At 40.8% G+C, this 13,888-nt stretch overlaps 1 protein-coding gene across 6 annotated transcripts in view; it reads right to left on the bottom strand.

Annotated features, from left to right (window-relative positions):
• Window positions 1–13,888, bottom strand: part of PCGF2 (polycomb group ring finger 2) — an 80,733-nt gene that overhangs the window by 38,302 nt on the left and 28,543 nt on the right. For 5 of the 6 annotated variants that reach the window (XM_081346480.1, XM_081346479.1, XM_081346481.1 and 2 more), the window contains 2 exons: window positions 9,670–9,805; window positions 7,280–7,376 (listed from right to left, as the gene is read on the bottom strand). In XM_081346480.1, the coding sequence (XP_081202606.1) occupies window positions 7,280–7,376; window positions 9,670–9,781 (209 nt within the window). In that variant the 5' untranslated portion in view covers window positions 9,782–9,805. The remainder of the gene's footprint in view (window positions 1–7,279; window positions 7,377–9,669; window positions 9,806–13,888) is intronic. The other variant, XM_081346484.1, reaches the window with a different exon arrangement.

Below are 13,888 nucleotides of genomic sequence, written 5' to 3'. Positions count from 1 at the left end.
CTAACATTTTTGTTGACACATCTACAATAAGGAAAACATTAAACAAGAATGGAGTACATGGGAGGACACCACAGAGGAAGCCATTGCTGTCCAAAAAAAAATATTGCAGCACATTTGAAGTTTGCAAAAGAGCACCTGGATGTTCCACAGCACTACTGGCAAAATATACTGTGGACAGATGAAACCAAAATTGACTTGTTTGGGAAAAACACACAACACTATGTGTGGAGAAAAAAAGGCACAGCACACCAACATCAAAACCTCATCCCCACTGTAAAACATGGTGGAGGGAGCATCATGGTTTGCGGCTGCTTTGCTGACTCAGGGCCTGGACGGATTGTTGTCACTGGTGGGAAAATGAATTCCAGAGTTTATCAGGACATTTTGCAGGAAAACATATGACCATCTGTCTGCCAACTGAAGCTCCGCAGAGGATGGGTGATGCAACAGGACAATGACCCAAAGCATACAAGTAATTCAACAAAACAATGGCTTCAACAGAACAGAATACGCCTTCTGGAGTGGCCCAGTCAGAGTCCTGACCTCAACCAGATTGAAATGCTGTGGCATGACCTTAAGAGAGTGATTCACACCAGACATCCCAAGAAGATTGCTACACCGAAACAGTTTTGTGAAGAGGAGTGGTCCAAAATTACTCCAGATCGTTGTGCAGGTCTGATCTGCAACTACAGGAAATGTTTGGTTGAGGTTATTGCTGCCAAAGGAGGGTCAACCAGTTATTAAGTCCAAAGGTTCACATACTTTTTCCACCCTGCACTGTGAATGTTTCCATCTTATGTTCAATTAAAACATGACAACAGCTAATGTTTGTGTAGTATTATTTTAAGCATACTGTCTTTTTCTATTGCTGTGACTTACATGACGTTTAGAGCACATTTTATGGCCAATTCATGCAAAACTCCACCTAATCCCAAAGGGTTCACATACTTTTTCTTGCAACTGTACATGCAAATGTTTCTCTGGGATCAGTAACGCAGCAGGGATTGCTTTTTCCTTCCAGTAACATATACCTAAAACCAGTTTATTGCATTTGGCAATTGTACTAAAAATATATATATCTCATTGTCAACCAATATAATTCATTTAATTTGAAATCAAGTGAAAAATTGATTTAAATTATTTTATTAAAACAAATGGCAATTCTTTTATAAGAAGTTGCCTCAAACAAAATGAGTTTGACATGCCTGCTCTAGACAGTTGAATGCTCCAAAATAAATTCTAGCCCAGGCCTGTACATGCAGCCTACCAAGCACCCTTGGACAGAGCACAGACTTTTTCTTTAAAGTAATAAAATCACCACCACTGCCCTAAAGGTCATGTTGCCTAGTGCCTCCATGGCTTACCATGACCACGAACTCCAACACTGTAGATGCTCCTCTAGTCACCAAATCATTGATTAGCCCACCAGCTTTCCTTTGGAGACCACAAAGATTTTTAATTTATCAGTGTGGGCTTTTCTCTTCTACAAGTTGCACAGATCTCTTCTAGATTTTCCTCTTGCCTTTCTGAGTTAACTCCTTGGTCTGTCATTGAGCAAGAATTGACTTTGTAGGGAAGCATATTATCATTTGATGTATATTTAACATATGTCCTACCTTTATTTACCAATTATATAATATTTGTATGCAATCCACATGGTGAGGTTTGGGAAAACTTACAATAGAAAAAAATTTTTTTTTAAATCATAACATTAAAACATCGCCTGGCCCGCACCGCCTCCGCTGCCCGTACCGCACAGCCCCGTCATATAAAGTGGGCTCTGCTGCTCCCACATCACTAGCTGCGCTGGCTCCAGCCCCGGGGGGGAGCCCACCACCAACACCCTTCGCACCTATGACTGCAGCAGCGCCCCCCGCCTCCTGCGCCCGCCAAGATGGGAGTTGCGGCACCTTTTTTTTTTTTTTTTAGAAAAAAAGCATTGGAGAGGAGCAACCTTGAATTAAGGAGAAACTTCCTAACAGTGAGGACAATTAGCCAGTGGAACAGCTTGTCTTCAGAAGTTGTAGGTGCTTCATCACTAGAGGTTTTTAAGATGAGACTGGACAGTCATATGAAATGGTATTGAGTCTCCTGCTTCAGCAATGTCTGACTAGAAGACCTCCAAGTTCGCTTCCGGCTCTGTTCTGATCGAAGATAATGCAGTTTTTCTTTGAGTTTTATTTTTCCCTATTGATCACTAAATCCTGTTGACATTTTGCTGCATTTTTAACCTGTCTATTGAGTCCCTTCCCCGTCGCCCCACAGCATACTTGTTTCTTAATATTGACAATTCATGCCTGTTTGGAGTTTAAATCTGAATATGAAAATGTTCAGGGTGCCTTTGATGAAAGACCTGTTGGAATGAGGCTAGTAAATATTTCTCAGGGAGACTCAAGTGTTACGAGTTAAATTAATTCATACAGACTGTGTGCTAAAAATACAGTCAGAGAGATGTATCTGTGGCAGGCTACCTACTTGGTTTCTATGCCAACCATCAGTAGAGTTCATTAAGGTACATCTGGTTTCCCACAAAACCAGCTTTAAAGGGAATCAGTAAGATTGCCGCTCAAGGCCACAAGAGGAAGAAGTGTTGGCTTGATTCAAACTGTTATATGAATACAAATAGGGATAGTTTACTAAGAAACAAAAAAGTCAGTACTACAAAGAAGTTTACAAGCCAAAGATTAGAATTAAAAACTGCATTATTATTACTACTATTGTCATCATTACTTGCATTAGAGCCATGCTGTAAAGATTAAAAACTAGTGGAATATTTAGTCTAGGGAGGGAGCCAGTATCATGTACTGGTTAAGGTACCAGGCTAGAAACCAGGAGACTATGAGTTCTAGTCCTACCTTAATCCTTAGTCCTACCTAGGATGGAGGGAATGGGAAATCACTTATGAAACCTTGCTAAGAAAACTAAGGGATTTATTGAAGCAGTCACCAGGAGTCAATATTGACTTAAAAGTACCCCTCCACCCAAAAGCAGCAAGGAACTAGGCAAACTAGGCAAACTGGATGCAGTATTCCAGGTGTGGCCTTACCAAGGCATTGTAAAGTGGTATTAGTACTTCACGTGATCTTGATTCTATCCCTCTGTTAATGCAGCCTAGCACTGTGTTGGTTTTTTTGGCAGCTGCAGCACACTGTCCAAGGGACTCGCAGGAGTCTTCTCCAGCACCATAGTTCAAAGGCTTCAATTCTTTGGTGCTCAGCCTTTCTTATGGTCCAGGTTTCACTGCCATACATTGCAACTGGGAAGACCATAGCCTTGACTATACGCACTTTTGTTGACAGGGTGATGTCTCTGCTTTTTAGTGTGCTGTCTAGATTTGCCATTGCTTTCCTCCCAAGAAGCAAGCGTCTTTTAATTTCTTGGCTACAGTCCCCATCTGCAGTGATCTTGGAGCCCAGGAAAATAGAATCTGTCACTACCTCCATTTCTTCTCCATCTATTTGCCAGGAATTGAGAGGGCCAGATGCCATGATCTTGGTTTTCTTAATGTTTAGTTTCAACCCAAGTTTTGCACTCTCCTTCTTCACTCGCAACAAGAGGCTCTTTAGTTCCTCTTCACTTTCTGCCATTAAAGTGGTATCATATGCATATCTTAGGTTGTTGATGTTTCTTCCAGCAATCTTAATTCCAACTTTTGATTCATCTAGCCCTGCCTTTCTCATGATGTGCTCTGCATATAAGTTAAATAGGCAAGGCGACAGTATACAGCCTTGCCGGACTCCTTTCCCAATTTTGAACCAATCAGTGGTTCCGTGTCCAGTTCTCACTGTTGCTTCTTGGCCCGCATATAGGTTTCTCAAGAAACAAATAAGATGGTCTGGTACTCCCATCTCTTTAAGTACTTGCCACAGTTTGTTATGATCCACACAATCAAAGGCTTTAGCATAGTCAATGAAGCAGAAGTAGATGTTTTTCTGGAACTCCCTAGCTTTCTCCATGATCCAGCGTATGTTGGCAATTTGATCTCTAGTTCCTCTGCCTCTTCGAAATCTTGCCTGTACTTCTGGTAGTTCTCAATCCACATACTGCTGGAGTCTAGCTTGTAGGATTTTAAGCATAACTTTACTAGCATGAGAAATGAGTGCAATGGTGCGATAGTTTGAACATTCTTTGGCACTGCCTTCCTTTGGAATTGGAATGTAAACTGATCTTTTCCAATCCTGTGGCCACTGTTGAGTTTTCCAAATTTGCTGGAAAATTGAGTGTAGCACTTTTACTGCATCGTCTTTTAAGATTTTGAATAGCTCAGCTGGAATACTGTCACCTCCACTAGCTTTGTTGTTGCTCAGCTTTTCTAAGGCCCACTTCACTTCACATTCTAGGATGTCTGGCTCTTCTGCCTCTGTTAGGTCCCTGCCATTTTGGTCCTTTATCATGCCCATTTTTGCATGAAACGTTCCTTTCATCTCTCCAATTTTCTTGAAAAGATCTCTGGTCCTCCCTATTCTATTGTTTTCTTCTATTTCTTTGCATTGTTCATTTAAGAAGGCATTCTTATCTCTTCTAGCTATTCTTTGGAATTCTGCATTTAATTGGGCATATCTTTCTTTTTCTCCCTTGCCTTTTGCTTCCCTCCTTTCCTCAGCTATTTGCAAAGCTTCCTCAGACAGCCATTTTGCTTTCTTGCATTTCTTTTTCTTTGGGATGATTTTCGTTGCTACCTGTTGTACAATGTTGCGAACCTCTGTCCATAGTTCTTCAGGCACTCTGTCTATCAGATCTAATTCCTTAAATTTATTTGTCACCTCTACTGTATATTCAACAGGGATATGATTTAATTCATACCTGACTGGCCTAGCACTTTTCCCTATTTTCTTTAATTTAAGCCTAGACTTTGCAACAAGAAGCTCATGGTCTGAGCCACAGTCAGCTCCTGGTCTTGTTTTTACTGACTGTATAGAGCTTCTCCATCTTTGGCTGCAGATCAATCGATTTCTGTGTTGACCGTCTGGTGATGTCCATGTGTAAAGCCGTCTCTTGGGTTGTTGGAACAGAGTGTTTGCTATGACCATCGTATTCTCTTGACAAAATTCTATCAGCCTGTGCCCTGCTTCATTTTGTACTCCAAGGCCAAACTTGCCTGTTATTCCGGTTATCTTTTGGCTTCCTACTTTAGCATTCCAATCCCCCATGATGATAAGGACATCATTTTTTGGTGTTAGTTCTATAAGGTGCTGTAGAGCTTCATAGAACTGGTCAATTTCATCCTCTTCAGCACTGGTGGTTGGGGCATAGACTTGGACTACTGTGATATTGAATGGTTTGCCTTGGATTCGAACTGAGATCATTCTGTCATTTTGGAGATTGTATCCCAGTATTGCTTTTCCTACTCTTTTATTGACTATGAAGGCTACTCCATTTCTTCTGAGGGATTCTTGCCTGCAGTAGTATATCTGATGGTCATCTGAATTAAATTCACCCATTCCTGTCCATTTTAGTTCACTGATACCTAAGATGTCAGTGTTTAGTCTTGTCATCTCTTGTTTGACCACGTCCAGCTTTCCTTGATTCATGGATCTTACATTCCAGGTTCCTATGGAGAAAAAATCTTTACAGCATCGGACTTTCCTTTCACCACCAGACACATCCACAGCTGAGCGTCCTTTCGGCTTTGGCCCAGTCGCTTCATTCTTTCTGGCGCTACTAGTACTAGCCCTCTGCTCTTCCCCAGTAGCATATTGGACACCTTCCGACCTGAGGGGCTCATCTTCCAGCATCATATCGTATTGCCTTTTGGTACTGTCCATAAGGTTTTCATGGCAAAGATACTGGAGTGGGTTGCCATTTCCTTCTCCAATGGATCACATTTTGTCAGAACTCTCTGCTATGACCTTTCCGTCTTGGGTGGCCCTGCACGGCATAGCTCATAGCTTCATTGAATTACGCAAGCCCCTTCGCCACGACAAGGCAGTAATCCATGAAGGGGATGGGGACTGTAGCCAAGAAATTAAAAGACGCTTGCTCCTTGGGAGGAAAGCAATGGCAAATCTAGACAGCACACTAAAAAGCAGAGACATCACCCTGTCAACAAAAGTGCCTATAGTCAAGGCTATGGTCTTCCCAGTTGCAATGTATGGCAGTGAAAGCTGGACCATAAGAAAGGCTGAGCGCCAAAGAATTGAAGCCTTTGAACTATGGTGCTGGAGAAGACTCCTGCGAGTCCCTTGGACTGCAAGGCTATCAAACCAGTCAGTCCTAGAGGAGATCAGCCCTGACTGCTCTTTAGAAGGCCAGATCCTGAAGCTAAAACTCAAATACTTTGGCCACCTAATGAGAAGGAAGGACTCACTGGAGAAGAGCCTAATGCTGGGAAAGATTGAGGGCAATAGAAGAAGGGGACGACAGAGAATGAGGTGGCTGGATGGAGTTACTGAAGCAGTAGGCGTGAGCTTAAATGGACTCCAGAAGATGGTAGAGGACAGGAAGGCCTGGAGGAACGTTGTCCATAGGGTCGCGATGGCGCAACTAACAACAACAAATGGGAGTTAAAGTGCGATAGGATTTAAAGTGTATTTATAGATAGTTAGCATATTTTAGCTCAAGCTTTTTAGATGCAATACCCTGTATTAAGCTCTAGGAAGTCAGGGGGGAGGGGGAGGGAAGGGTGGGCTTTATGGGTAGGTGGGGGGAAGTTGGGGGGGAGGGAGAGGGAAGGGCGGGTTTTATGGGGAGGTGGGGTCAATTTATGTTTAAAATGTACTGTAAAACTTTTTAATAAAAAAAATGTAATACCAAGACCTCTTCAGACCATTTCACCAAATGTGAGGATGCCTAAAGAGAGCTTTGGACCTTAAGCTTGGACCACGTGAAGTAGAAAGAAATAGCATGCAGTGATACTCTGAGTTATCCCCCAACTCCACATGCAGAGGTGTAGGAAAGTGAAGAATTGGTACTGTTGGACTCCTGCATGGTAACAGTAGTCGGTAATCAACTCTAGATTGTATGGTAGATGCCATATTGCAATTACTTTATGTTAGAAACTGAACAAAATATACTGTGTATAGTTCAGGGTTGAACTGTAGAGTCCTTTGTGCTCTCTGAGCCTGATTGTTTGCTTGCAGTTATTTTGTTACCAGATGTAACAAAATAACTGCAAGCAAACTAAGGTAACTTAGTTTCATTACTGGTAATGAAATGTCTGCCAACAAACAACCAAACTTAGAAAGCACCAAGGTCTTCAAGCTAATATATGGCTCCATCTGACACCATCCATGGTAAATACAAGTAGGCTTAAATTGGAATATAAAACAATGTTTCATACCTGATACTGAGAAGAGGCCTTGTTTTATGAACTTGAACATCACACATTGGGCAGTATTTGTTGGTTTCCAGGTAGCGGACAATGCAGGTTTTACAAACTAAAAAAGAAAAGAAAACATTGGTAGAAAAGGAGAGTCATGCAGAAAAATGTGTCGGAATTTATGAAATGAAGAGATATCCAAATCTGGATCAAATCTGGCCTTACTATGAAGCAAAGCAGTGGTTACTCAAGCTAGCTAGAAAATCATCTGAAGTCAAAAATTATTTCAGGGGTGCAGTTTTGATATATTAGTCATAGACAAAAGGAAACATTTGTTTGATTTTTTTTAAAAAAAATGCACAGCAACAAAGATAGAAACTTGACATGCATTATAGCAGGGGTGTCAAACTCAATTTCATTGAGGGCCATAAGCATTGTGGTTGCCCTCAGGGGGCTGGGTGGGTATGGCCAGGGTGGGCGTGGCCTACTGGGTGGGCATGGCTAGAGTGCGTATGGCCTACTGGGTGGGCATGGCCAGCTCTACATCGTTCGCATCAAGAATGCCTATGGGGGCCTGGGTGGGAGTGGGACAGATCTGAGGGTCTCTGGCAGAAAGAGAGTCTCTGGGCCAGGGCCAAGGCAGTGGGGGCCGTTCCCTCACTGTTTCCAGGATGGCTTCGCGGGCCGCATGAAACCACTTCGCGGGCCGGATATGGCCCCCGGGCGTTGTGTTTGACATGTCTGCATTATAGGATAGAAATAAAAATTGTCTATTCAAAATCCAACCGAATGGTTGATTTATTAACCATATACCAAGCCCAAGCCCAGATAAATGGGGAGGGTTAGGGGAAACAATGATGAACATCCTGTAAAAAAAAACTCACCAGAACACCTTATGGCAATAACTTAACATGATTTGGGTATGGATACCAACAGTGGACCCTCTGGGCTGGATAGTAACCCGCAAGCTACTGGAGAAATGCAACAACCAGCTTTTAGTAGGTTTTTATGGCATTGTTGGATTGTTGGAGGAAAGTCTTCCCAAAGCCCAAGAATTGATGATGCCCATGATAAAAGGGGTCACTACGCTGTACAAAGTTATATCAAATTGGAACATGGAATGTTAAAAGAATATCCCTTGGGAATCTCAAAATTATAAATAGAGAATTGATTAGAGTGAATGTAGACATTCTTAGCATCAGTGATGCTAAGGCAGTGATAAATTCAAATCAGTAGGGCTTATGGTTTATTTTTCTGAAAATGACATCATCAGACAAAAAGGAGTTGCATTCTGCATAAGCAGACAAGTAGCTAAATGTGTTGAGAATCACACAGCATACAGTGATCACACAGTATCTATCCATATTCGAAGCAAGTCACTCAATATCACCATACTACAAATCTATGCTCCAATTGTAGACTCAGATGATGATGAAAGTGGACTTTTTTACAGTGAGTTTCAATGTGCTCTCAAGCAAATATCAAAAAAGGATCTTTTTAATATTATGGGTTGAGCAAGGGTTGGACATGAAAACTTCCAAGGACCATTCCAACTCTGCTATTCTGAGGACTACCTGTACTTGTTTTCACTTTTGAAACAATGATTTTACTAGCCTTCTCAAAATCATACAATCCCTTTTGCACATTTGCTATAAATTTAAATGAGAAATTGTACTTCAGTGGATGAGTGTGTAGTAGTAACTTCATGTCTCAAGAGTTTTGAAGGCATCTTTAGACTACTTGCTCTTTATAAAACAGGGGTTTATTTATATCAATAACTGACATTTAACTGTATTCAGACATCATACATACGGTCATATATATAAAGCATTAAATAATAAGAAGCCAGGGTATCTGATATTGTGCTAAGTGATTACTTTTTTCTTTTCTCATTCACTGGTGACTAAGTGGCAAGTAACATTAAATGTTTAACTATGAGTATCTTGTCATTTGGAATTGTTAGCCTATTAGCTTTCGCCTAAGTCATCCTTCATAGCATTAGCATCATATCTTGCTGTTTTAAAGGTCACTCAGGCCCAGACTTGCTAACAAATTTATCTTTATTGGGCAGTAGAGAGGAAGAATACTTTGAAAGCTTACCAGAACAATTTGAAGAATGGAAGATTAGCTATCCTGTAGTGAAGGGAATATAGTGGTGGGATTCAGCCAGTTTGCACCAGTTTGGCAAAACTGGTAGCTAATTATTTGTTGCCCAGGCCCAGAATGGACTTCTGGAAGTGGCATCCACACAGAGAACTGGTTGTTCACATATCTGGATCCCACTACTGAGGGAATACATGTTCTGAATGGACAACATGATTATCCTGAGTATTTGAAATAGACCTTCATCAACAAGAAAGTCCAGAGAGTCTGTCAAATTCAAACAGGGCGCTTCCTTATTTGACACTCACATGAATGTAAGCATTCCACAATAGTTGTGGCATCTATAAAGTAGCCTCCACATAAGGCACACATTAAGTGGGGGTTCAGCTCTGTGATTTTTATCCTGGTGGTTCTGTGCATCCTGATGAATTCAGGCAGTCGTCTCTGAGAAAAAAAAAGAATAACACAAGAATAAATCAAACAGCCTCACCCATCCTGAGAGGATAATGATTTGGCAGAAATCTCACTTTACAAACTGATGGCCAACAGCAGGCTGCAGTACTGAAGATAGCAACTATTATCTCATAGACAGTGATTATCTGTTTTGACAAGAATTTCTCATAGGCAAGTATTATCTGAAGTTAGACTAAGAAAAAGCTTTCATCTTTTCCACATAATCTTTGACTGGTGCTATCAAATAAAACATGGAAACGACAAAATTATTCCCAGCATCCAAAGGGCCTTAGATGTCACTCTTCTGTCACGCTATTCCTTTAAAATAAGTACAGAAGTTCTGTCAGGTATTCTCAAAACCACATTCTTTTTTCAAATAATAAAATCCCACATCTCTTAACAAAAAGGAAATCCAGGGCACCTAATAAAATTCATGAAGCCAAACTGCTACTCACAGACCCAACATTTATAAAAAATTAAAAAATGTTGTGATTATTTTGAAACTCAAACATAACAGACTATTTATTTATAGTACTTATTTTATTAGGCACTTGTATGTGCTATTTATTAATTTCATTTACCTACATGTACCTTTTATTTAATCAAATAGACCATAAACTTTTCAATAGAATATTTAAATAAAAACAGCAACATAAAGAAATCAATACCAGATATTGCACAAAATGCATAAAAATAGTTGCCATTTATTTATCTGTAGTATTCTTTATATTATTTTGATAGCTACTTTAAGCACTCACATGACTAGAACGGCAGGATATAAACTGAATAAAATGTAAAAATACATAATTATATAAACTATATGAAAATAACCAATTAAAATATCAATAAAGGTGAAAAGACCATACCACAGGAAGACAAATCAGTTCCAAGTCATAAAGTCATGCTTAAATAAGACCGATTTATTTGTGGTCCAAAAATCAACAATTGATACAGGATTAGTTAGGCAAGTGCCTCTCAATACTTTGTTTCCAAATTTGAAACAGAATGCTATGTAAAGGTTTATTTTATTAATTCATGAATTCACAAGGCCAGATGGCAGAAGGTGATCTTTCAAGAAAATTAGTTTATAGGTAATAAAGATGATGCAAATTGTCTTCAGAAAGACAAAATAGCAACCAGTATGGTTCTTTAAGCCTATATGTGTCGTGCTGCCAAATCATTAACTCTATAGTCCAGACATGTCAAACACAAGGCCCGGGGGCCGGATCCGGCCCATGAAGTGGTTTCATGTGGCCCGCGAAGCCATCCTGGAAACAGTGAGGGAACGGCCCCCACTGCCTTGGCCCAGAGACCCTCCTTCTGCCAGAGACCCTCAGATCTGTCCCACTCCTGCCTATGCCCCCATAGGCACCCTTGATGCGAACGATGTAGAGCTGGCCAGGCCCACCCAGTAGGCCATACGCACTCTAGCCACGCCCATCCAGTAGGCCACACCCACCCTGGCCATACCCACCCGACCCCCTGAGGGCAACCGCAATGCTGATGCGGCCTTCAATGAAATTGAGTTTGACGCCCCTGGTACAGTCTGTCAGTAACCATCTGAGCTGGCTTCAAAAGACAGCTTGCCATAGTTATCTGCAGTCATTCAAGCCACAAAGATAGGAAACTATCAGCCAATGCCATATCACACTCTTCAAGGGACAGGAAGAGTTTGCTTCACCAGTCTGAGCTGAGGAAAAACATTTAAGCAACTACCCATTTGCTACAGCTAAGGAAGGATGATGCCTTTCTGAAAAAAGGGGACTCACCAGGGATCAGGTTAAAAAAAACATACTTAACAACAACAAACTATTCTGATTTTTGAATTCTTTTTGGAAATGAAATCTTTTTTTCTTAGCAATTTTATGAAAGGTCAACTGAATGGGGTAAAAATTCAGCCCTTGACATTCTGCAGGAATTAGTGGGAGGATATATTTGTTTATTTATATCCCAGCGTTATTATTTTTATTATTTTTACAAATGACTCAAGGCATCGAACATATCCAATACATCTTCTTATTTTCTCCATGACAATAAACTTGTGAGGTGGGTTGGGCTGAAAGAGTGACTAGCCCAAAGGTTGTCCAGCTAGGAATTGAATTCATGGTTTATCATTTTCTAGCCCTTGTGCCTTAACCACTAAATCAAACTATAGATATATAGATTCCTACCTCTATCCGTTTTCCTGATCCTACCTCCTTTTCCACCCTAGTATATGTTAAATAACATCCCTTAAATTGGCTACAAGGAGAGGTTTTTGTTATTCATGGTTCAGTGGCAATTTCAAGATAGCTTTGTGTGCAACTTCCAGGTTACGGCCCTGTACTAAACCTGTGAATGAAATCATCTTCTCCCTGTTTAAGGTCAGAAGAGAAAATGGAAGAGCTAGCTGATACAAGAACAAATGCACACTAGGCAAGTGTCTAACTACATGCTTGAGAAAGATTTTGGATATTATAATAGCGGCACTGAGAAAACTGAAACTTCTGCCTCACTTTTTTCAGGTTCCTATTAACACTGTGTTTTTAACAAGCCCACAATCAAGAAAAACAGTGATGCGACTTCCGGTGGCAACGCCGCACCGATGGAGGCTTTTTTCGGCTGCCCGTCCTGAGGTTTCGTCAGAACCGCGGAGACAGTGAAAATCAGCTGTCCCGCGGCTTGTAAACCTCCCCCTCAGGAGAAGAGGGGGAGGTGAGCTTTCCTCAGGTAGAGGTAGAGCTCCCCTAGACCCCCAGAAATATCTGGGGTCAGAGGGTGAGAGCTCCCTCGGAGCCCGAGGCTTTCTCCAAATCCAGGACGCCTTTGCTCCGAGCTGCAGGGGCGAAGCTAGACGCTGCATCCACATCTGCTGATTATAGCGATCTGTGACTGATTTGAAAGCAGACAGAGCTGATCAGGAGGAATTAAATTTGCAAGTATTTAAAACTTTAACTCAGGGAGCATTAATTTTCTCCACACCTTAATTTGATTTTGAAAGAGAAAAGATGGCGCCGGAATGTTTTTCTTTTGTTTTTTGAAAGAACAAAGCGTGAAGAAAGAGTTATATTTCATAACAAAGTTTAAATAACATATTGGATTTTTGTGTGTTTGAGAGTTTTTAAAGTTTTTAAAGATCTTTCTGGGACTTTTATCTTTATCTTGAAGTGCAGAGGGAAAGTGAAAGTAATAAGTGAATTTTAACAAGCGGGGAAATGGCTTCAAGATGGCTGGGAATTCCTGTTGTTCCTAAAAGTTCAATTTCTTCTCCTGTAACACAGCCTGCAACACAATCCACATCAAAGCCCAAATCCCCTCCACCTTCTCCCCCACCACCTGCATTTACACTTCAAGACCTGCAGGATGCTTTGAAGCTTCAAGCACAACAAACAGTCCAACAAATAAAGGAGGAGATGGCTGATCTTATTGAGAGTAAAAATAGAGATGAGAGAAGACATATTGCTCGCACTCCAAGGGCTGGCCACACACATTGAACGCTTAGATGACCATGTGGATGAGGTTGTGGAAAACAGTGAAAAATTAGAAAGTAGAATTGCCAAAGCTGAAAATAAAATTGATAGAACTGAGGATGAGGTGACTATCTCACAATATAGAGACGTGGAATTTGCCCTGAGAATAAGAGGATTGAAAGAGAACCCACAAGAGGATTTGCAAGAGGAGGTGGCAAAATCTATAGCTCCCATTTTGGGATGTGATCCTGAGGAGTTATCAAGAGAGGTGGATAAAATATTCAGGGTTAACTCTTGGATTGCGAGGCAGAAAAATTTACCTAGAGATGTGGTGATTTATTTTTCTAAGAGGTCACTCTGAAATGCAATTATCCAGGCCTTTTATCAACAGAGATTTCAAATTGCAGGTCAAGATATTATAATTTTAAAAGAAATACCTCCTAAAATTTTGAGAAAAAGGAAGGATTTTGGTTTTTTGTCTGAGGAGCTCAAAAATTGACAGATTCAGTTCAGATGGGAGATACCTATTGCAATAGTGGTGAATTATGCAGGGACACGATATTGACTTAATACAATTACAAAGGCAAAAGATTTTTATACTCATGTCCTGAAAGCAGGTTCACCA

The sequence above is a fragment of the Vipera berus genome (genome assembly GCF_964194415.1).
Source record: "Vipera berus genome assembly, chromosome: Z".
NCBI classification, from domain to species: domain Eukaryota; kingdom Metazoa; phylum Chordata; class Lepidosauria; order Squamata; family Viperidae; genus Vipera; species Vipera berus.
The sequence above is the reverse complement of the archived record's forward strand: the minus strand, read 5'-3'. Positions and strand labels throughout refer to the sequence as shown.